Genomic DNA, 22,386 nt, shown 5'->3' with positions numbered 1-22,386 from the left:
TAGCTCTGGTTGCTGAACTCAGTGCATGGTTTAATAGGGGTTTGGACAACTTAGTGGAGGATAAAGCTATCAGTGGCCACTGATTTATCTCCAGGATCAGAGGCAGGATTGTGAGGGAGAGGGTCACTGCCCCAAGGCCCAGTTCAGGGGCTTCCAGGAAGAACAGGTGCCGCATTAGGTAGGATTTTGGACCAACCCAGGAGGGGACAGCAGGGCTGGTTTATTATCTTGTAAAGCAATTCTTTTGAATCACTTGTTTGGGCAGGGAATTGGGTGGGTACCTCAAAGAGGCTGGTCTCTTCTGGAAACAAATAAAAGACTTGTATAACAAGAAAATAATATAGTAAGGCAACAACCCACTCTGATGCAATGCAAAATAACCCAGTAGATGTTCAGTTTTGAGTTTTGTGACGAGCATGTTAGTTAAGCTGGACTTGGGCATCTGCTTTGTATATTTTACCCTTCACAGTTAATTCATTCTCCAAAATATTAGATTTTGGATCTACTTCTCATACTCAGTACTAGGACACAGTAAGCAAGAATACAGTGGGTGGGTGTTTGTGTGTATGTATGAGGTTTTTTTAAAAGGAGCCCAAATAAGTTTTTGAAAATACAGTGGTGCCTCGGGTTAAGTACTTAATTCACTCTGAAGGTCCGTTCTTAACCTGAAGCACCATGTTAGCTAATGGGACCTCCTGCTGCTGCCACGCCGCCACTGCACAATTTCTGTTCTCATCCTGAAGCAAAGTTCTTAACCCGAGGTACTATTTCTGGGTTAGCAGAGTCTGTAACCTGAAGAGTATGTAACCCAAGGTACCACTGTAATTGTATTGTTATTTAATTGTCAGTATTTGCTTGTGCCACTCTTTATCCAGCTAACTATGCAATCTAATAGCCTGGGGAAGGTCTAACTCAGTCACAGAAGGGCAGCTATAGCTCCGTGCCACAGGACATCATCAGATTTGCATGCAGAAAGTCCTGGCTTCAGTCGTCTGCCTATCCTGGTGTGGCTGGCCTGCCCTGAAGCCCCAGGGAGCTGCTGCCGCTGAGTGTAGACTGCATTGCTCTCGATGGGCCAGTGGAAGCTTCTTGTGGACAACAGGGGCAGCCAGCCTGTGCCGCCACAGGCACTGCTGCACGACCACTGCCCTTATCCTTGACTTATAGGATGGGGCTGAAGGAAGTGTTTACAATAGTGACCCAGGTGGATCAACGGTCTGCCTCAACAGAAGGCAGATCCCCATTTCTGGTACCTCAGAGGAAGGTCAGCTGTCTGCTGTTTGTCCTCCTTAAATTCAGACTAGGAACCAGTTCTTTAAAAACAAACCTCCTGCTTTCAGTCTATTTAAGAGCATCTTACAGAGCTCCCAATTTCCATTCAGGCTCGGCCAAGTCCTACGCTGGAAGCAAGAGCGTTGCTAAGGGAACTAACTACAAGAGGCAGCTCTCTCTTTGGCTCAAGAAGTTATTTCTCCTTCTTTCTAATACAGGATTATATTCTATACAAGCATCAGGCTGACTCCCTTCTGGTGGGGCTGATCCTTGGAGCTGGCTGGCAGGGGCTTTGGGGGCAGGAAGCAGGTTGGAGCTGGCAGCCTTTGGGTTCTTAGAACAATTTGCTTCCTTGAGATGTGCTTGCCAGACTCAGTTTCCACCCCTGTAAACACAGCTGTATCTCTGACATGTGGATCCAGTTAGATTGCTTTATCTTTTTGGAACATCCTTGTTGCTGGCTGGAGAAAAGGGCGCCGGCACCAGCATACAGAAAGTGGGCTCTGCACATCATTGGCCACTGGGAACAGCAGGTGTGGTGTCTGGTTTCTTTTTTAAAAAATGCTGGTCAACGTTTTGTGCCAAGCACTCAGATGTGCAAATTGCCATAATACTTTTCTACCATAATACAGCAATAATGATTTTTTAAAAAACAGAGGGCAACAGTGCAGATTCAAAGTGCAGAGGATATAGATCATAGAATTGTAGAGTTGGAGGGGACCACAAGGGTCATCTAGTCCAGTGTTTCCCAACCTTTGGTAGACTCATGTTTGTAGCTTCAAGAACACTGTCCAACCATCTCGTCCTCTGTCGTCCCCTTCTCCTTGTGCCCTCCATCTTTCCCAACATCAGGGTCTTTTCCAGGGAGTCTTCTCTTCTCATGAAGTGGCCAAAGGATTGGAGCCTCAGCTTCATGATCTGTCCTTCCAGTGAGCACTCAGGGCTGATTTCCTTCAGAATGGATAGATTTGATCTTCTTGCAGTCCATGGGACTCTCAAGAGTCTCCTCCAGCACCATAATTCAAAAGCATCAATTCTTCGGCGATCAGCCTTCTTTATGGTCCAGCTCTCACTTCCATACATCACTACCCAGTAGCATGTTGGACGCCTTCCGACCTGAGGGGCTCATATTCCAGCGTCATAACTTTTATATGCCTGTTGTCTTTGTCCATGGAGTTTTCTTGGCAGGGATACTGGAGTGGCTTGCCGGTTCCTCCTCCAGGTGGATCACATTTGGTCAAAACTCTCCACTATGACCTGTTCATCTTGGGTGCCCTGCTCGGCATAGTCCATAGCTTCTCTGAGTTCTTCAAGCCCCTTCACCACGGCAAGGCAGTGATCCATGAAGGGGATTATTTTTTAAATAATATTTATTAAAGTTTTAAAGGTTACAAAAAGAAAAAGTAAAAACACCATATTAAACAAGAACAAAACAGCACATCACAATAAGGAAAAAGAAAAAAAGAGAGAAAAAATAAAATAAAAATAAAATCCATTAAAAAACACAGCGAATCTTCCTATAACATCTTTCATTTGCTTGTTTCCTTGACCTCCTCACACCTCCCTTTTTTGTATTCTAGTTCGGTTAACTATTTCAGCAAATCCTTTCCATATTTTCCAATTTTTGTCCTGTAATTTATCTTAATATAATGTAACTTTTCTTTCCCTCCTTTCACCAATTAACAGTCTGTTTTTTCCTAAACCTTTATAACATTTCTGCTAAAACCACATAACTTCATTCCAACATCCTTCTAACATTCATTAATTTTACAATGTTTCTGTAGATAGTCTTTAAATTTCTTCCAATCTTCCTCCACCGACTCTTCTCCCTGGTCTCGGATTCTGCCAGTCATTTTCGCCAGTTCCATGTAGTCCATCACGTTCATCTGCCATTCTTCCCGGGTGGGTAGATCTTGTGTCTTCCAGTACTTTGCAATAAGTATTCTTGCTGCTGTTGTAGCATACATAAAGAAAATTCTATCCTTCTTTGGCACCAATTGGCCGACCATGCCCAGGAGAAAGGCCTCTGGTTTCTTCATAAAGGTATATTTAAATACCTTTTTCATTTCATTATAGATCATCTCCCAGAAAGTCTTAATCCTTGGGCATGTTCACCAAAGGTGAAAGAATGTACCTTCAGTCTCTTTGCATTTCCAACATTTATTATCGGGCAAATGATAAATTTTTGCAAGCTTGACTGGTGTCATGTACCAGCTGTAGATCATTTTCATAATATTCTTTCTTAAGGCATTACATGCCGTGAACTTCATACCTGTGGTCCATAACTGTTCCCAGTCAGCCATCATAATGTTATGTCCAACATCTTGTGCCCATTTAATCATAGCAGATTTCACCGTTTCATCCTGAGTGTTCCATTTCAACAGCAAGTTATACATTCTTGACAAGTTCTTAATTTGGGGATCTAGCAGTTCTGTTTCCAATTTTGATTTTTCCACCTGGAAGCCATTTTTTTTGTCCAAATTAAATGCCTCCATTATCTGGTAATAATGAAGCCAATCTCGCACTCTATTTTTTAATTTTTCAAAACTCTGCAGTTTTAATCTGTCTCCCTCTTGTTCCAAAATTTCCCAATATTTCGGCCATTTGGCCTCCATATTGAGCTTTTTCTGAGCCTTCGCTTCCATTGGTAACAACCACCTTGGGGTTTTATTTTCAAGCAAGTCCTTATATCTTATCCAGACACTGAACAGTGCTTTTCTGACAATATGATTTTTAAACGCTTTATGTGCTTTGACCTTATCATACCACAAATATGCATGCCACCCAAATACATTGTTAAAACCTTCTAAGTCCAGCACGTCAGTGTTTTCAAGAAGCAGCCATTCTCTCAGCCAGCAAAAAGCGGCTGATTCATAATAAAGTTTTAAGTCTGGCACGGCAAATCCACCTCTTTCTTTAGCATCAGTTAATATCTTAAATTTTATTCGAGGCTTCTTGCCCTGCCAGACAAATCTAGAAATATCTCTCTGCCACTTCTTGAAACACTCCATTTTATCCAAAACTTGCAATGTTTGAAACAAAAACAACATTCTTGGCAATACATTCATTTTTATCACAGCAATTCGGCCTAGCAATGATAGCTTCAGATTTGACCATATTTCTAAATTCTTTTTCACTTCCATCCAACATTTCTCATAATTATCCTTAAATAAATTCACGTTCTTGGCAGTCATATTAACCCCTAGGTATTTCACTTTCTTAACCAGTGTTAATCCTGTGCTCTGTGCCTATAGAAAGCAGACAGCTTCTCAATAAGGCTGTGGAAGAGAAATTCATTCATGCAAACCTAACATGCCCTTCCTAAGCTAATAAGCAAACTGAAACACACGTATTCCTTTTGCTTGCAAACTCGCCAGTCCTTCCTTGATTTTCAGGGTCCAGGATGGACCGATGTCTCACTTGGGTATCTTAATGAAGTAACGCAGATGCAAACCTCTTGGGAGGTTTTTCTTTTCCTTAGGCAGGTGGCTACCTTTAAGCAAGGGCTTTAATTAATCTTTCTCCAGTCTTCTGCCTCAGGCTTGAGGTAGATAAATATGATTTTTAAAATGCAAACATTATCAAAAAGTACAGTGCTACCCTCACTCAGTAAACTCAGGTTTTTGTAACAGATAGGTAGCCGTGTTGGTCTGCCATAGTCAAAACAAAAAAAATTCCTTCCAGTAGCACCTTAAAGACCAACTAAGTCAGTTCTTGGTATGAGTTTTCGTGTGTATCTGAAGAAGTGTGCATGCACACGAAAGCTCATACCAAGATCAGGTTTTTGTAGACATCCAAATAAAATGTTTGCAGAGTATTATTATTTCTTTTCTTTTCTTTTCTATACCGCTTCATATTTTTAAGAAAAAGTCTCAAAGCCGTTTGTAACAAATTAAAACATCAAATATAACAATCCAGAATAAAACATTACTGAAGAAAGTCAAAGATAAAGTATGTATTCAAAGTAATGTAGTTAACAGGAAACTAAAGTATTACCTTAAAGATTTCAAAACAAAACCTTATAAAGGTGGTCAACAACAGAATGTGCATTTAACACAGCAAAGTTAACAAAAAAGTTAAACATTTCAAAGAAGGAAGTCTGATATAAAATGCACATTTAAAACAGCACAATTAGCAAGAGAATAAAATTTTACCTTAAACCAGTGCTTTTTTTCTTAAAAAAATGTTTAGGGTTACTCTCATTTTCCTACTCATATTGAAATACTGCCCCCCAATGAGGCCAAACTTAGAGTCATAAAATGTTTAGGGGTCTGCGTCCCCCCCCCCAAAAAAAAACACTTGTCTTAAACAGAGAACATACCTGCTGCGGTTGCTGCCAGTCCTGCCAATGGTGGTTGGTGCTGGCTGTGAAAGCTCAGGCTTGAAGAACTGCGTCTGTGCTAAGAGAAAACCAAGATGGTCTCTGGCCTCTTCAGCAGCCCCAGCTTTTGTAGCTGGAGTCAGTCAGGGCCCTTCCTCCCAGGCCAGGTGGGAAAAGGCCGGCAAGGCAGGGGTCAAGTCTTCCAGGACTCACAGCCAAGATGCTCTGCAGGAGGAGGCCTTGAGAAACCTTCAGTGACCTTGCTGGATGGCAGCACCTTTCTAAACCGTGTGCCCTCCAAGGTTTTGGGCTCAAATTTCCATCCAGAGATTTTGGACCAAAACTCCCCTCAGTTTCAGCCAATTTGCCTAAAGCATCTGGAAAGGCAGCTTTAGAGGGCAATTTTAAAATAGGGAAAGTATGGGGATAAGGGGAAGGAGAAAATAAATTTTGCCTTTGGAGGAAGACTTGGATAATGGAGCACCCACAGCCACAACTTCCTTTGGGGTGGGCACAATGTTGTGAATATGGCAGCAGGAGAGTTAAACCAGAAGGGCAGCAGTCAAAGGCCTGGCTCTTGGCCTCGACTCAAGGCTACAAGAGGCTTGTTGTGGCTGCAGGGAAGTGAGTCAAGGAGGTGAAAGCACCGCCACCCGGATGAGCAGAGAGCCAAGACCACAAGCCCCATTGCTCCCAGGCCAAGTAACCTACTTTCGTCAGCAAGCCAAAGGGAGGGACCAGAATGCAAACAGCCAGCCTGGGCTGAAATGCTGGAGCAGATGCGCCTGGCTTGGAATCTACCAGTAAATATGTTCTGCTGCTGCGACAGCTGCTGTTGCGCTTCCAGGCTCAGCTCTCCAGCTGAGAGATCCGCTCTTGCTGCCCGGCCATCCGTTGTTGTGTGTGCTTCACGAGTCTTGGGCAAAGTTCCTAGAAGAAGCCAGTCAGCTCCCAGGCCAGAGTTTGCCATCGCAACTCCCTTCCTCCAAGTAGAGGTCTGCAGTTTTATGATGGGTTAGGTCTTCCTTAGCTGCCTTCTCTCCTACCTCTGTTTTCTTTTAGAGTTCTTGATTACACTTGGAAGAGAAGGCCTTGAAAAGACTTCAGAATGAGGCTGGGACAAGGACTCTCCCCATTTCTCCTGCTGCTGGGAGGGTTTGCCACAATTCAGTGCCAGGTAAGAGCTCATCCTGCCAACCTGTCTGTTCACTTTGGCTTTTCTTTCCAGCCACCTTAGCAGCGCATTAGAAGAGGGATAAGCAGACTTCCAGCTTGCGGTGCAGTTGGGTAATTTTAGACTCTGGACTTAAATCACCTTAGCAAGAAGGAGCAAGAGAGAATGTTGTAAGTGTGCAGTGCTTAGTTTTAAGTCCTGCGCTGCACACTGTTTGGGGGAGCAATCCTAACTGGTGCAGCAGCTGGCGGGCGGAGATGTGTTGGGGGACAGGCAGACAATTGTTGCAGCAGCTTGAAGTAGTCCAACTGGACCCCATGCTATCATGCAACGTCATTGGGACTTGCTTGGGATCCAGTAAATCCTGGGCTGACTCAGCCCCTCCTTGCCTCTGGAACATCACCTGCCTGGACATTTGGGGGGGGGGCGCTCATCACCCCTCAGGCAGGATGCCAGTTTAGCCTGTAGTGGCACCTCCACCCAATAATTCTCTCTGGTGGGGAGGGGGGACTAGGTTACTCAGCCAATTTATCTCTTCTTAAAAAACAGTGTTTAAGTGAGTTAAACAACAAAGGGACCACCTGAGAACCCGTAACTCATTTTGCTTCACTTGGGAATGGCATGACATGGAGCTCTCCCTGCTCCACCTCCCTGCTGCAAAGCATCTCTAGCTTGCTGGTTGGGACTGGTTGGAGTTGCAGCCCAAAATATCTGGAGGGCTCCGGGTTGGGGAAGGCTGCTCCAGAGCTTAGGAAGTAGCTGTGAAATAGGGCTTTCTCTGACAATAGTATTTCCTTTAAAAAGCCCACATTTCCCCTCTGTGTCTTGGCAGGAATTTTCTTGGTATGCTGCACTAGGAGCTCGGTCAAAGGGTAAGTAGCCAGGATTAGCACCCCAGTTCCAAAATGAATGAGTGGGGTGTGCTATTTTGAGCAGATAGTCACAAACAAACTGGGTGGTCTATTTTGATTTTGCTCTCCCGGTCCTAGGGGTCCTCACAAAGAGCACCAAACTAAGCCCCATTCCGTGCTCAGGATCTGTAACTGGAATTTTAAGCAAGCATGGAAATCTGTGACCTAACTTGTTCAAAAACTTGTTCATAACTTGGGTTTTGTAAATGGAATGAAGTTGGGATTCGTTTGGCAAGGCCAAAAGTAGCGTAAAAGTAGCTATTGTTAATGATAGTATTGGGATTTATCCAGAGCTTAGTCCTACTCTGAGTAGACCTATGGAAGTTAATGGACATGGCTGAGCTGCTTTAATTTCAATGAGGCTACTTGGAGCCTGACTAGCATTGGATACAAGGAAACACTATTAATATTAATATTTCATACACTGCTTAATGCCAAGCAGTTTTATGAAGTTGAGGATAAATGAACTGTAGGGCCAAAGCAGAACGGTCACGGGCAGGCAGGACCAGCTGCACAAGTATTCCAAGTTGCTGACCCCGGATACCCACATGGCACGATCTGTTTGCTTGCAACAAGAGTGAGCACTGGGGACTTTAAAACTGCAGAGTGTACTGGAAGAAAACAGGCTGCTTAAATCAGGCAGCACAACTGCCAATCCTGCATTGCTCCCCCTGGCCAAAATCACCAGCTATTGCCTCCTTGCCCCCCAAGGCTCCTGGGACGTCAGGAGGCTCTGCCCAACATGGTTTTTCAAACTTTTCTCTGCAGCCATGAGGACCAGGCAGAAGCTTGCTTTTGATTAATATTACAGGGACTGTCTAGTTGTTATGGTCACTTGGCAGCCCTATGCAGATGCAAATAATGCACTGCCCTGGAGGAAAAATATTTTGGATTTACCACCCTCCCTTTGGCTGACAAGGTTTGAAAGTATTTCCAAGAACTTGGAAGAGAAGGTAGACATTGCCCTTTCTCCTTTACAGCACACATGGACCTTGGCAAGTGGCAGGCTCCAAAATGGCCCCATCACCCACAGACAGCAGTGAGGCAGAAAGAGGGTGACTGCTGAGCAGTGGAGGCTGGTTCGTGAGGGCATATGGGGCAGTGCCCTACCATCCTCAGTCTGCTTTCAAGGAAAGGATCTAGACACTAGGAGAGGATATATTGTTTAGTTGTTATACTTCCTTGTTCACATTTGTAAGATCAGAGTACCATCCTTTGCAGCTTTTAAACTTGGAAGCTAAGGCAAGGTTAATTTAACCTTCTACAACAATAATCCAGGATGTTTTAAGGCAGACTGGATATCCTGGTGTTACTCCTTTTCTCCCCCGTAAAAACACCAATCACACAAACATTGTTTTGTGAAGAAATAAAAGTAGTATTTACTTACATAATCTAGATCTTGAAGCAGGAGTTAGAGTAGCAAAATGAAGGCAGGTTTAAAACTGCTAAGTTACCAAAGTACAAAGTGCTGTCTGAGCTGTAGACCCCAGATGGGCACGTGTGGTCAATTTGGAAGCAGGATAAAGAAAAAGGAGACTGCCTGGGCAGGAAGGAAGGATGTAGTGTAATAGCTTCCTGCCAAGGCAGACAGAGGAAGTGATCTTACAGAGTTCTCTCTAGCAAATTTCACAGGAAAGCTCTATCAGTTCAGCCCCTTCATGTGCCTATCTAGCAAAGCATGAATTGTTGGTTTGACCATAATAACGTCCCACAACCCCCACCTGCCTGCCTTCTTACGTGTAACCTGTTGGTCTGCTTCATCCTCCTCCATCTCAGTGTCCCCCTTGTAGAGCTTTGCAGGGAGGAGGAAGATGGTGACAAACCTAGGATTTGCTGGCTCTGCCTGTGACTGGCGACCTGGCACCACCTACTGTTGGCCTCCTGGCTTATGTCCTCCCACTTCCAGCCACCATTGCTGCTGAGCAGGGAGCAAAGGGGAGTTTGGTGCCTGGAGGGTGGGAAGTGGTGGTGTGGGGGACTCTTCTCAGGAGCCCTTCCTCTCTCCTGATTGCAGTTGTATGCAAAGACCCAGTAACACAAGAGATCTACCAGTTCAGGGACAGCTGGCTACGCCAAAGAGAAAAAGAACTTGAATACTGTCGGTGTGCGACCAACAGCATCATTTGTCATATCGTGCCAGGCACAGGTGGGTATTAGATGGGTAGATATGGGAGACAGTTTGGGTGCAGGATGCGACAATGAAGCGGGTGACCCAAACTTTTGCAGCTTCTTTCATAGGACCCTGGGACACGATGGCGGGAGCATGACAGTCTTGCCTTGGTCCTAGGAACACATCTCCTGTGATGTTGCTCACTGTCCTCCTCCTGCAGCAACTTGCAAGGCTTCCAAAGGCAGTGAGTGGGGTAGTTGAAAACGCCTGACCCACGATGTGGCTCCCTAGAATCCCTTTTAACTGCAGAGGCCAGCAAGTAGTGCACTTGAGACCTTCTGCAAGCCACGTATCCACTCTGCCTTTGAGTTGCTCCTCCACCCCAAGAGGTTATGGGCCCAGGAACTGAAAGCACTCGACTGCTGGCGGGGGAAACCTGAGGTTCTCTTTCTTCTTTGTCTGACAGCCTGCAGCAGGAGGCAACAGTGCTTCAATGAGGGCCGCTGCAAGCAAGCATTATACTCTTCTAACCTCTTCATCTGCTTATGCCGCCCAGGCTTCTCTGGGAAGCGCTGTGAGATTGGTGAGTAATTGGTATGCAATGTGGTTGGATGGCTGATTGATTAATTGATTGATTGCATTTATAGTTCACCTTCTTCTCCAAGGAGTTGAAGGTATTATACGGGGGCCTCCCCCTCCTCATTTAATCCACACAACAACCCTGTGAAGCTGAGGGGCAGTGACTGGCTCCGTGTCGAACAGGATTTGAACCCCACTCTCCGAGGCCTGACACTCTAACCACTGCACCACATTTATTGTGGGGTGCAATATAAGGAGCCCAGACTTGGGCTGAAAGCCACTGTGTAGATGCTCTGCCTTTATTTGGCTTTCGTCTGGGTAATCCTTACAACAGTTCTAGCTGGCAGGCAGGCAGGCAGGCAGGCATTATTCTCCCCTGCCTTGATTCTCTATTATTGGATGCATTTGATGTGGTACCTTGGGTTACAGACGCTTCCGGTTACAGACTCCGCTAACCCAGAAATATTACCCCGGGTTAAGAACTTTACTTCAGGATGAGAACCGAAATTGTGCTCCGGCGGCGTGGCAGCAGCAGGAGGCCCCATTAGCTAAAGTGGTACTTCAGGTTAAGAACAGTTTCAAGTTAAGAACAGACCTCCGGAACGAATTAAGTACTTAATCCAAGGTACTACTGTACCGTATTGGCCCAAAAATAAGCCATACTTTCCCCCCCAAATTCTGATTGTGAAAAGTTAAAGTGTGGCTTATATTTGTGACCTTACAGTATCACTGCTGAAAGAGCTGCCCACGAAGGCCATCAGGAGTGTGGGACAACAGCTCCCGTCCCAACCGCGTCTCTCAAGCCTCCCCTAAACCTCTGTAAGGAAGGGGGAAGGGGGGCAGGCCTCCGGCAAAATGGTGTGGCTCCCCCCACAAGGAAGCAGCCCGGGAGTGTGGGGCAGTGGCGCACAGGCCACCTGCCACTGCCAAGCCTCCTCTGGTGTCGGCTTGGGGAGGTAGTGCCAGGAGGCGGTAGTGTTGGGAGGTGGCGCGCAGCACCCTCAGAACTGAGCACCAGCACCGGCTTGGGGAGTGGGGTGGCAAGCACTGGTGCCAACCCCCCCCCCCCCCGTTGAGGGCAGTAGTGCCAGGAGGTGGGCTGCACCTGCAAATAAGTCTTGAATTTTAAAGGTGTGGCTTATTTGCGGGTGCGGCTTATATTTGGGCCAATACGGTAATCCATTGGCACAGTCAAATACAACATTCCTTGTTTGCCTAGAGTGGACACAGACAGGGGGATCTTGATCCAGCCAGTTGAACTTCCTGTTACACCTGGTCTGGAACATCCTCCCCCTGCGTGTGACCAGGTAGGTGGGCGTGGCCCTTGCAGACCCCAGAAAAGGTCCAGTCACGCAGCCGCCCTCCTCTCTTGATGCTGCTTCTTCCTCTTGTTGCCATGCTCTCCTGATCCTGATGCATTTTGCTGTCTGCTGACTCTCAGCCACCGGGACAGGGGCTCATTCCCATATGGGATGAACTCATACTCTCTTTCGTAACTCTAAGCTGAAGCTTGCCTTCAGGATCCAGCTGTGAACTGAATGTGAGTAAACTTCGTATTACTTTAAAAGAAGCTTCTTGTGTATTTATTCTTTTTAGGAGGGATAAAAGGGATCTTACCAGGAACAAAATCCAATATACTTAAGTATAGAGATTCAACCGAATCCACCAACTAGCTTCCTGCTATATATTGGGGAATGAACTTTGCTGGATGACTCACAAGTGTGAGTTAGGAAGGATAATATTTAATCAATATATCATCTCCTAGTATCCACAACATTCCCACATTTGATTTATTACCTTCCCTCAGCATAAGATCCAAGGCTGGGTCACAACAATTTAAAATACAACATACAAAAAGCAGTTTAAAAGAAATAAAACCAATGGCTGCAGTTGCTTACACAGAAAAATTCTGGTCTGCTTAAGACCACATCTGCGTTTGACACAAATGAAGCCATAATATGACATGGAAACTTCTTTGCCTGCAGCCTTTTTGGGGGAAATAGCTGTGGGTCCCCAATTTGGAGAACACTCCTGAACCAGATCAGAACCCTGCTTTGGTTCCCCACTGAAAATGGCCCCCTGCCTGGCTGCTGCTGCTGTTATGATTAATTAGTACAAGACTGCATATGTGGCCTTTCATTTCTAGAAGTAATACCTGAATTTGGTATACCTGCAGCAGTCCCCCCCCCCCAATAAAAGCGAGCAAGTTTAAGCAGCCTTGTTCCAAGATGTGACTGTGGTGGGATGGTCAGAGTGCCAGCTCCTACTCCAGGGGAGGAGGGTTCAATTCCCCACTCAGCCAGGAAGCACCTTGGGTGACCTTGGGCCACTCGGCATTTGTAGCCTACCTCACAGGGTTGTTGTGAGGAAGAAATGGGGAGGAGGAGAACCGTGTACACCACTTTGTGTGTGTGTGTGTGTGTGTGTGTTTATTACATTTCTATACCACCTTTACTCCCAAGCAGCTCCTTGGAAGAAAAGGGTGGTATAGAAATGTAATAAATAAATTATAATAAAAATAAATTGAATGTAGCTTGGCTGCCAGGACTGCTGGCTTTGCTAGCTGTGCCTGTGAGGGAGAGGCAGCGTGGAAGCAGGATCTGGCATAAAGTGTCATGAGCTTCCTGTTTCTTCCAGTCCAAGATGGCTGGAATAGTGGGGATCACAGAGCAGGGAAGATATCGACGGAGATTGCCTTGTGGTTCTTCCATCCTCCACCTCATCTGGCAGGGGGCAAAAATGGGCACAGGAGGAAATGTGAATTTTGCTTTGGTTCATGAGGCTGGTTTCTACACACAAACTGTGGCATTCCTTTCTATCCTCCAGCCAGACAAGCAAGAACCATGATCAGAGTTCAAGACCACATTCCAGCAAGTCAAAAACATTTGAGGAGAGGCTGCAAAGTAGGGCTAGTGAGAGGGGTGGAGATGCTGAGGGCCGGGGGGCCTGGAGAGAGTCCCAGGAGCTAAACAGAATAGACCTGGGGGGGGGGTCACATGTGGCCCACAGGCCTCTGCCGTCTAGCCCCCAGTGACCACGGCTGCAGTCTCCCGTCTTGATCGTGAGCAGCCCCATGGATGCAAGATGTGTGCAGAGTACCTTTGGAGAACAGGAGGGAGACTGAAGACTCTGCTCCTCCTTTTTCAGATACCAAAGCCAAGTGTTACGAGGGCGCTGGAGAGGGCTACATGGGGACATGGAACACAACTGTGAGTGGAGCCAAGTGCTTGAACTGGAAGCTCAATTCCTTGAGGAATAAGCGGTACAATGCGTACCGGGCAGATGCCGCTAGGTTGGGCCTTGGAAACCACAACTATTGCAGGTGAGAAAGTGAGTTTAGGAGGGGCCTCTTCCTCTTCTTGCCCCCCAATACTGCCCCCCATCTTCTTGTCCCCCAATACTGCGGGACATTATTGCAGTCAAACCAATAATTCATGTTTTACCAGATAGGTACATGAAGGGGCGGAGGCTCATAGAGCTTTCTTGTCAAATTTGCTAGAGAGAACTCTGTGAGATCACTTCCTTTGTCTGCTTTGGCAGGAAGCTTTAGCACTACATCCTTCCAGCCTGGGCAGCCTCCTCTTTCTTCGTCATGCTTCCAAGCTGACCACATGTCCATGTCTGAGGTCTGCAGCTCAGACATAATTTTGAACTTACCTTTTGTACTTTGGTAACTTAGATATTACAATCGTACTTTGGTTTTGGAACAGCTTATTTCCTGAACATTTTGGCTCCTGAATGCTGCAAACCCAGAAGTGACTGTTTCAGTTTGCAAACTATTTTTGGAAGCTGAACGTCCAACAGGGCTTCTGCGGCTTCTGATTGGCTGCAGGAGCTTCCTGCAGCCAATCAGAAGCCACGCTTTAGTTTCTGAACAATTTGGAAGTCAAATGGACTTCCAGAATGGATTCCTTTTGACTTCCAAGGTACGACTGTAGTTATAAACATGCTTTTATTTGATGCTGCAATTGTTACTTCAACCTAGATTATGTAAGTAAATACTACTTTTACTTCTTTACAAAACTATGTGTGATTGTTGTTTTTAAGGGGTAGACAATGGGTAATACCAGGAAAATCCAGTCTGCCTTTAGAGCATCCTGGATTATTGTTTGTAGAAGCTTAAATCAAACTTTTCTTAGCTTCAAAGTTTAAGCTGCAAAGGATGGTACTCTGTTGATCTCACAAATGTGAGCAAGGAAGGATAATAACTAAACCATGTTTCCTCTCCTAGTGCCTAAATCCATTCCCACAAATACATCCTTGTAGGCAAAATCTACTCTGAGCGGGAGAAATATTGACATTGTCGAATAAGGATGCTGCAGAGCTGGAAAAGGTTCAGAAAAGGGCAACCAAAATGGTTGAGAGCATCTCCACTGTGAGGAAATGTTACAACATTTTAGTTTAGTGTAAGTGAGACTTTGGGAAGACACACAAGGTGGAGGTGTATAATATCATTTCATCATAATGTCATGAAACTGTGTGCGCTTTGTGGAGAAAGGGAATAAATAGGAAGACATCTAGGCCATATAGTGAAGCTGAAGATTGGAAGATTCAGGGTTGACAACAGGAAAGACGTCTTCCCTCAGGGCTTAGAATTAAACTATGGAGCTCCTTCCCCCAAGGCAGCGTAGTGTCAACCACCAGCTTGGGTTGAGAAGACCAATTCCCACGAGCCTAAGAGGAGCTGGTGGAGGCAAAGCAGAGTCAAATGGCCAGCAGCCATCAAGAGCCCCTCTCCTCCTCCTCCTCCTCCTCCTCCTCCTCCATGAATTGGTCCAATCCTCTTTTAAAGACATTCCGGTTGGTGGTTACCACTGCCCCTGTGGGAGTGAGTTCCAGAGCTGAATTCTGCACTTCATGAAGAAATACTTTTTAAAAAAATCTATCCTGAATCTTCCAACATTCAGCTTCATTGGGTGTGTTATGAGAGAGGGAAGAAAACGTCTCCAACCACTTTCTTCATGCCTTGCATAATTTCATAAAATTTCATCGTGTCACCTCACACTTGCCTTTTCTCTAAATTAAAAATTCCCCAATGCAACAGCCTTTCTTCATACGAGAGTCACTCCATCCCTTAATTATTTTGGCAGCCCTTTTCTTGACCTTTTCCTGGGGGATAAGGCTGTCAGTGGCTACTGGCCTTGACGGAGGTGATGCTTCCCTTGGGGGGGGGGCAGTCAGCCTCTGAATAGCAAGTGGGGGGGTGGGACAGGGCAAGTGCTGTTGCACCCAGGAAAGGCTGCTTCCAAGCCTTTCACTGACTTCTAGTTGGCTGCTGTGAGAACCGAGTGTCTGTCTAGATGTTTCTTCGTATGATCTAGCAAGACTCTTCCTACATCCTTAAAATTATCAGTGCATTATTTTGAGCATAAATGTTGGCCTCCCCCCCATTTTTTCCCTTATTTTTGAGGTTGCAGCTGAGTCTGCAGCTGTCTCCAGTGGTGCAGTGGGCCAGTGCATCTCACTATCAACCAGAAGGTTGGTGGTTGGACTAGATGACCCCTGGAGTCCCTTCCAGCTGTACAATTCTACACTTCTATGATAAATGTCTTAATGGTACAAAATGCCCAGTGTTTGCCTTTCCTTTCCTCTAGAAACCCCGATTCCGACACCATGCCCTGGTGCTTTGTCTACAAAGGAAACAAGTACAGCTTTGAGTTCTGCAGCCTCCCTCCCTGCGCCAACAGTAGGTTCAAGGCTCCTCTGCAGTGGGGCAGAGCCAGGTGGGGTTGTGAAAGTGTTGTGCTATGAGCATTGGAGCCGAAGGGAAGAAGGCTGTTAGCAGTTTCTCTCCACATCACGGCCCTGATCCAAATTAGCTTGTGTGAATTCCACACCCACACACTTGTTTTTGGTCTGCTCCTTTTCAAAAGAAATATGCACCAGACTCTGAGAATCTTGCGTGGAATCTTGAGCTCTAGTTCCATCACAATCATTCCCTATTTCTGCAGCATGTTTAGTTTTGCAGAAACAAAGAATTGGCTTCATATATGGTTATTGCCATGCTTGCAGGAAAATGGAGTAGAAAACTTGTGGTAGTTGGCCTCAATGACCAAACTCGCTCATTAAGGTAAAAAAAGAGAAGATGAGAAGATACAATATATACTAAAAGAGACTTGATTATGAATTAAATAAAAATGGGAGGGTGCTGGCTTCAAATAATCATTTTGCAATGTTCTGATGACATTCAACTTAAACATTTTCTTAATGTTGCATTTTGGATATTGATACCTTCATGTTTGCAGCAAAAATGTATTATCTTGTTTATTACAAATTATTTAATAGGGCTCGTATTCATAAGGTATGTGTCAGCTTTGTTCTAAGACATGTACAGTAACTTTCAGCTTTTTCTGTGTTGGTTTTCTAGATAAATAAAAATCATTTAAAACTTTTCTAGTTAAATAAAATATGTAAAATTTAATTTAAGAAGCAGCCCCATCCCTTGTAACATCTATGGGGCTTTACAGATGAAAAGTGGATCCCTGCCCCAAGGATCATACATTTAAGGCACATCCCCCCTCAACTTGGAAACTGGGGGTCATCAGGGGTGCTGGGAGTTGTAGCTCTGTGAGAGGTAAACTGGAGCTCCTATGATTCTTGGGCGGGGGGATGTGCTTTTAATGTAGGCTTCACAATTGAAAATCTGCAGTGAGAAAAAACCTCAAACTATATGCCCCATGAATGTGGTTCGGGACTGATGCAAACCTGCCTTTTTTGTCACAGAAAGCCATACCTGCATTTCTGGAAGAGGCAACAACTATCGAGGTCCCCACAACCGCACGGAATCGGGTGCTGCTTGCTTGAGGTGGGATTCCCAATTCCTTACTGGGCTGGTCTTCAATTCCCGTAGGGAGGATGCAGAGCAGCTCGGTCTCACTAGCCACAACTTCTGCAGGTAAGCAGACCCTCACCTTTTCTCCTTGCAGTTTTTTGTCCAAAAAGAAAAACTAAATGCAAAACATGGCTTATGGATAAGATATGTGTTTGGACAGCTCTGCCTTATCTAGTGTAAGAACAATAACCCGCTGATTTGCTCTGCCCTGTGTGCTGCTTTTATTGAATTCATAGAAATAATTCTGCAATTAGATGAGGCTGTGTTTTTTGGGTCATCCAATCCATTTGTGCCATTTCATTCATGTTTGCTACAAATGCCTATGTGGTTGTTGATAAAATATTGTTGAAAACCCAAATTTGGATGTGGTCATGTGTAGGATTGCATTCAGGGTCTTGGTGTGTGTTCCACTGGTTTACGCATATAAGATCTTGCACACTGGTAAAAAAACCACCACACACAATGAATCTCGATGCAGTTATCTAGAAACTCAGAAAGTGGACTTGTACATTCCCTGCACCCACCACAATACGGCACTGACTGGCATTGGCACTGACTGGAGATGGAACATGGGTCCCTTGGCATCCCACCATTGGCTGGGTGGGAAACATCTGGAGGGCATGTTTAGCAGCCACTTTCCAACTTTCACTGAGAATTCCCTTCTGTCTGAGATTCTTTTAACTGAACATTTCAGGGATTGGACATGGGACATGGGATGCAGAGCTTTCTGTGGCATGGAGCAGTTTCAAATTCAGGTTGTGTTAAGCTGGGTGGGGAACCTTTGGCCCTCCAGCTGTTGCTGAACTCCAACTCCCATGCACCCACAAAAACGGCCAAGGAAGTTGGGAACTATCATTCAGCAACATCTGGAGGGCCACTTGAAACAGTCATGGCTTTCCCCCAAATAATTCTGGGAAATATGGTTTGTTAAGGGTGCTCAGAGTTGTTAGGAGACTCATATTCACCTCCCAGAGCTACAATTCCCATCCCTCTTCACAGGGAACTCTGGGAATTCTAGCTCTAGGATCAGGAAGAGGAGTCTCCTACTAACCGTCAGGCCACTTAACAACCTGCAGCTCCCAGAATTCTTTGCAGGAAGCCCTCTAAAGTGGTATCATAGTGTTTTAAATATATGGTGAGAATGTGGCGCCTTCGTTAGAGCCCTGCATTGAATGGGGCTGATGGCCAAAACGTCAGGAGTGTTGGGAAAAAGCTGTTCTAAGTACATGCAAAAAACAAAGAAGGTTATAAAGCAGCCTTCTGTAAACTCCAGAACATCATCCTCAGGGGACTTACAAACCTGGGTAGCCCACACTGCTGCTCTTTGCAGGGGCAGAGAGGGGGGAGCTTTTGATCTCTGAAGTAATCCTGTTCCACTTTTGTGTTGCAGGAATCCTGATAATAGCACCCAGCCTTGGTGCCACGTGCTCAGGGGTGGCAAGAGGAAATGGGAATACTGCAATGTGCCGGCTTGCTGTAAGTGCCCGACCCATCCGTGGGGCAAAATGCCAGCAAACTGCATTTCAGTTCCTGGCTCCAATGGTGTTTTGATGTACCTTTACTATTGTTTTCATTGCTTTGTATTTTATAATAATGTTTCTAAATGTTGTGAGCCACCTTGCCTCTAGCTTTGGGAGGAAAGGTGGGATAAATACTACTGCTGTCTGTTGTCTTATGAGCACTAAAGACCTTCCTCTTCCAACTTTTAAGCAGAGATCTTTCTGTGTCTGCATCTGTAGTGGAATTGTTTTGAAGATGCTTTTATCATTAAACTGTTTGCCACCCTGGGCTCCTTTGAGAGGACGGATGGGATAGCAATGTGCTAAATAAATGAAGAGGTCGGCCCTGTGAGAGCATTTTGCCCCAAGCGGAGAGTTAACGTTGTATCTGAGTCTGGGGTACATTTTCCTTATTTTCCTGGCCACCTACAGCCACGTGTGGAACGAGAAAGTACCGTCAGTCTCAGTTTCGGATCAAAGGAGGCCTCTACTCGTATATCCAGTCCCACCCGTGGCAGGCGGCCATCTTTGTCAGGATACAAGGAGTGGAGGCCTACCTCTGTGGTGGGGTCCTGATCCATTCCTGTTGGGTCCTCTCAGCTGCCCACTGCTTTGTGGAAAGGTAAGAGTCCAGCGCCCGATTTGCCGTCTCTTCTGCACTTGTTGCCCCCTCAGGAAGCCTCTTGAAGTCAGAGGCAATTTGTGGTTCTGGAGATGAAGGGCCAAGTGGGAGGCAGCAACATGCCTGCATTTATCAATTGTGCCATTCGTGCAGGTTTTTCTTGGAGTAAATAGCAGGTGGGATTCTACTGTAGGGAGGGTTTGCTGCTGCAGTCCAGATCTCCCCCACTCCTGTTCCTGCTATTTGTATTGGGAGGCAAGTCCCAATTCTCCATCTACCTCAATACCCCCCCCCCCCCCCGGCAGGAAACATCCCTTCAAGGTCTGGGGCAGGGTTTTTTGTTTGTTTGCCCAAGACACAAAATGTTTGCTTTGTTGTTATATGAAAGTAATCCACCCAGCGACTTTGCAAGGCAGCCAGTTTTCTCCCCCTGTAAGGGATGTTGCACATGGTTGAGCTGAAGCTTGAGCAGAGGCCTTCCTGCTCCTCTTCTGGACAACCATGGGGGTCACTCAGCTGCAAAGCAATGGTTACAACTGGACCTTGAAGGCCTTGAACGCTTGAGCAAGGAAGTTGTAGTCTGTATTTTTAGGAGCATAAATTACACCTGAACTTGGCAGTCACCAAAGCTGTCCCCCCCCCCCCGCCCCCCGATTCTGTAGGTTTGACACCAGTCGTCTCAAGGTTGTGCTGGGCAGGACTTCCCGCAGAAACCCAGAATGGTCTGAACAGACATTCTCAGTGGAGAAATACGTTGTACATAAAAGCTTTGTACAAAGCACCTTTGACAACGATATTGGTAAGACCTTTCCCTCCCTACACACAGACCTAGATCTGCACCTGCTCCAGCCTCTTGCCTTGACCCACCCTGCCTTTTTCTTTGCTTTTTTTCTTTTTGCTAGCTCTTCTGAAGCTGAAGTCCTTGTACAATGAGTGTGCAATGGAAACAGATTCCGTTCGTCCTGTCTGCCTCCCAGAGCCTGGCCTGAAGCTGCCTGACTGGACAGAATGTGAGATCTCAGGCTACGGCAAGCATGAAGAATGTAAGAACTTCTGGCTTGCTCCAAACGGTGGCCTCTGAGAGTTGTGCTCAAAGGACTAAGCCCCATCCCAGTAGCTAGCTAGGCAGACACCAACCCTGTCCATTTCTCTTTCTCATATTTCCAGTTTGTTACACTTCTGCATCAGTTTGAGAATTTTTGTACATGTCCATTTTCTAAACTGTTTCCCCTAAAATAATGAAAGTCATCTTATTTTAACTAATACAGGCATTCCTGTGCATGATTTTTCTAATGTTTGTTTATTAAGGTGTATACATCTTTTGTATGGAAAAGTGCTTTGCAAAATTTGGAGAAGGGTGAATCTCAAAAGATAACGGTATTGTGGTTTGGGAAATGCAAATATGTTAGTTTTTCAGATCAAACCAAGCAAATTTCTCCCTCTCCTATTCTGCATCCAAACCCCTTCTGCATTTTGAGCAATGTTGAGCAGTGTTGGAGAACTTGCCAGTGGATTCTGGGTCTCTCTCACTGCCTTTGACAACCTCCCCCCCAAAAAACAACAACTCTGCAACCTTTTCTTTCCTTGCAGTAGTCCTAGGCCAGTGATGGCGAACCTTTTAGAGACTGAGTGCCCAAACTGCAACCCAAAACCCACTTATTTTTCGCAAAGTGCCAACACGGCAATTTAACCTGAATACTGAGGTTTTAGTTTAGAAAAAAACAGCTTGTACATTAACATATTTTGTCTTAAAAGAAAAACACAATAACAGAGCTTTCAATGATACAAACAACTTTTTATTGAAAGGTAAAAGTTTGCATTATCCTTGTTTGGGAAATCATGAAAAGGGGAATTACTCCCAGACAACATGGCCGTTTTGATAGTTTCCCTTCCAGAAACTTCTTTGGGAGATTTCAAAGCAGAAGCTGCATGGCCTTCTGTCATGGATGCTGTCGGGGGGTTGGATTTGATCACCCTCGGCTTCCCTTCCAACTCCCCACAATCCTATGAGAAAACCAAAACAGTCTCTTTTGCCCTCCACTGTGTGTCCCCAGCAGGGAGGAGCTTGCACTTACCCATGGCGATGGGAGAGAGTTCAGCTCGAAAGTTTACCAAGCAGGCAAAAAGGAAATATCGGTCGCAGCCTGGGAGGGAGGAGCCCCAGCACAGTTCATAGGGGCAGCATGCGCACTGAATGGAGCTGTGCATGTGCGAGTAGCCGGTTTGCCACCCGCGGGCTGCAGCTGAAACGGGAAGGTTCCATTCCGCTGTCTTAAAGCGCCTCGGTGCAAGAAGTGCCAGTAAGCCGGGTGGCATTTTGCTCCCTCCTGCACAAGTGGGCTTGAGAAGTGCAGCCCGGCGGGCTAGCCATTGAATCATAGGAGTGTGGGGAGTTGGAAAGGGCAACGGGGTGCATGCCCACAGAGAGGGCTCTGAGTGCCCCCTCTGGCACGCATGCCATAGCTTCACCACCACTCACCTAGGCGGCAGCGGGGTGGGGGTGGGGAGGTTGTTTCACAAATGTCTTATGTACTTGCTGAAATTAAGGTCACTTGGTCTGGAATGGGACTGTCCAGTTGCCAGATTTCGTCTGTTGCACAGCTGCAGAATCAGCCTCTCTCAACGAACATCTCCCTGCTCCTAATTTGATGCAGTGTTTGTCTGTGAGCTGAATTCCTATCTGCTTACTAACTGATCTATATGACTGAACCAAGTTTACACCAGCAGAGCATCTGGATTCTATTAGAGCTAGCCAGATCCCAAAAGTGGTGACCTTTATCCTACGTGTTTTGGGAACTTCATTTCTTCTTTTCAAATTTCTGTGTGTCACGGCTTCCAAAGCCAATGAAAAGGCAGCTACCTGGAGCAGAGGCAGGCAGCGCATGGGCCTGGTCCTTGCATGTCCACCTGTGTCTGGGATGCCTCTCTTCAGAGGGCTGGGGTGGAGAGCTTGCATGATAGAAAGCTCATTCAAACAAAAGCATATCTCTGTATGCAGAAACCTGGCTTTTCTCTGAAATCTAGTTTTCTGTGTGCAGTGAATTCTTTGTTTTTCTTTGGTATTGA

General features: G+C 45.8%; 1 protein-coding gene across 4 annotated transcripts in view; it reads left to right on the top strand.

Moving 5' to 3' along the window:
• Positions 1 to 22,386, top strand: part of PLAT (plasminogen activator, tissue type) — a 36,324-nt gene that overhangs the window by 2,562 nt on the left and 11,376 nt on the right. For 2 of the 4 annotated variants that reach the window (XM_083753292.1, XM_083753293.1), the window contains 11 exons: positions 6,656 to 6,770; positions 7,600 to 7,639; positions 9,693 to 9,824; positions 10,255 to 10,371; positions 13,515 to 13,689; positions 15,962 to 16,053; positions 17,091 to 17,262; positions 18,590 to 18,675; positions 19,131 to 19,320; positions 19,983 to 20,119; positions 20,223 to 20,363. In XM_083753292.1, the coding sequence (XP_083609418.1) occupies positions 6,702 to 6,770; positions 7,600 to 7,639; positions 9,693 to 9,824; positions 10,255 to 10,371; positions 13,515 to 13,689; positions 15,962 to 16,053; positions 17,091 to 17,262; positions 18,590 to 18,675; positions 19,131 to 19,320; positions 19,983 to 20,119; positions 20,223 to 20,363 (1,351 nt within the window). In that variant the 5' untranslated portion in view covers positions 6,656 to 6,701. The remainder of the gene's footprint in view (positions 1 to 6,655; positions 6,771 to 7,599; positions 7,640 to 9,692; positions 9,825 to 10,254; positions 10,372 to 13,514; positions 13,690 to 15,961; positions 16,054 to 17,090; positions 17,263 to 18,589; positions 18,676 to 19,130; positions 19,321 to 19,982; positions 20,120 to 20,222; positions 20,364 to 22,386) is intronic. The other 2 variants (XM_083753294.1, XM_083753295.1) reach the window with 2 other exon arrangements.

This window comes from Podarcis gaigeae (assembly GCF_964106915.1).
Source record: "Podarcis gaigeae genome assembly, chromosome: 8".
Lineage (NCBI taxonomy): Eukaryota > Metazoa > Chordata > Lepidosauria > Squamata > Lacertidae > Podarcis > Podarcis gaigeae.
Note: the sequence above shows the minus strand (reverse complement) of the source record. Positions and strands in the feature narration are given on the sequence as shown.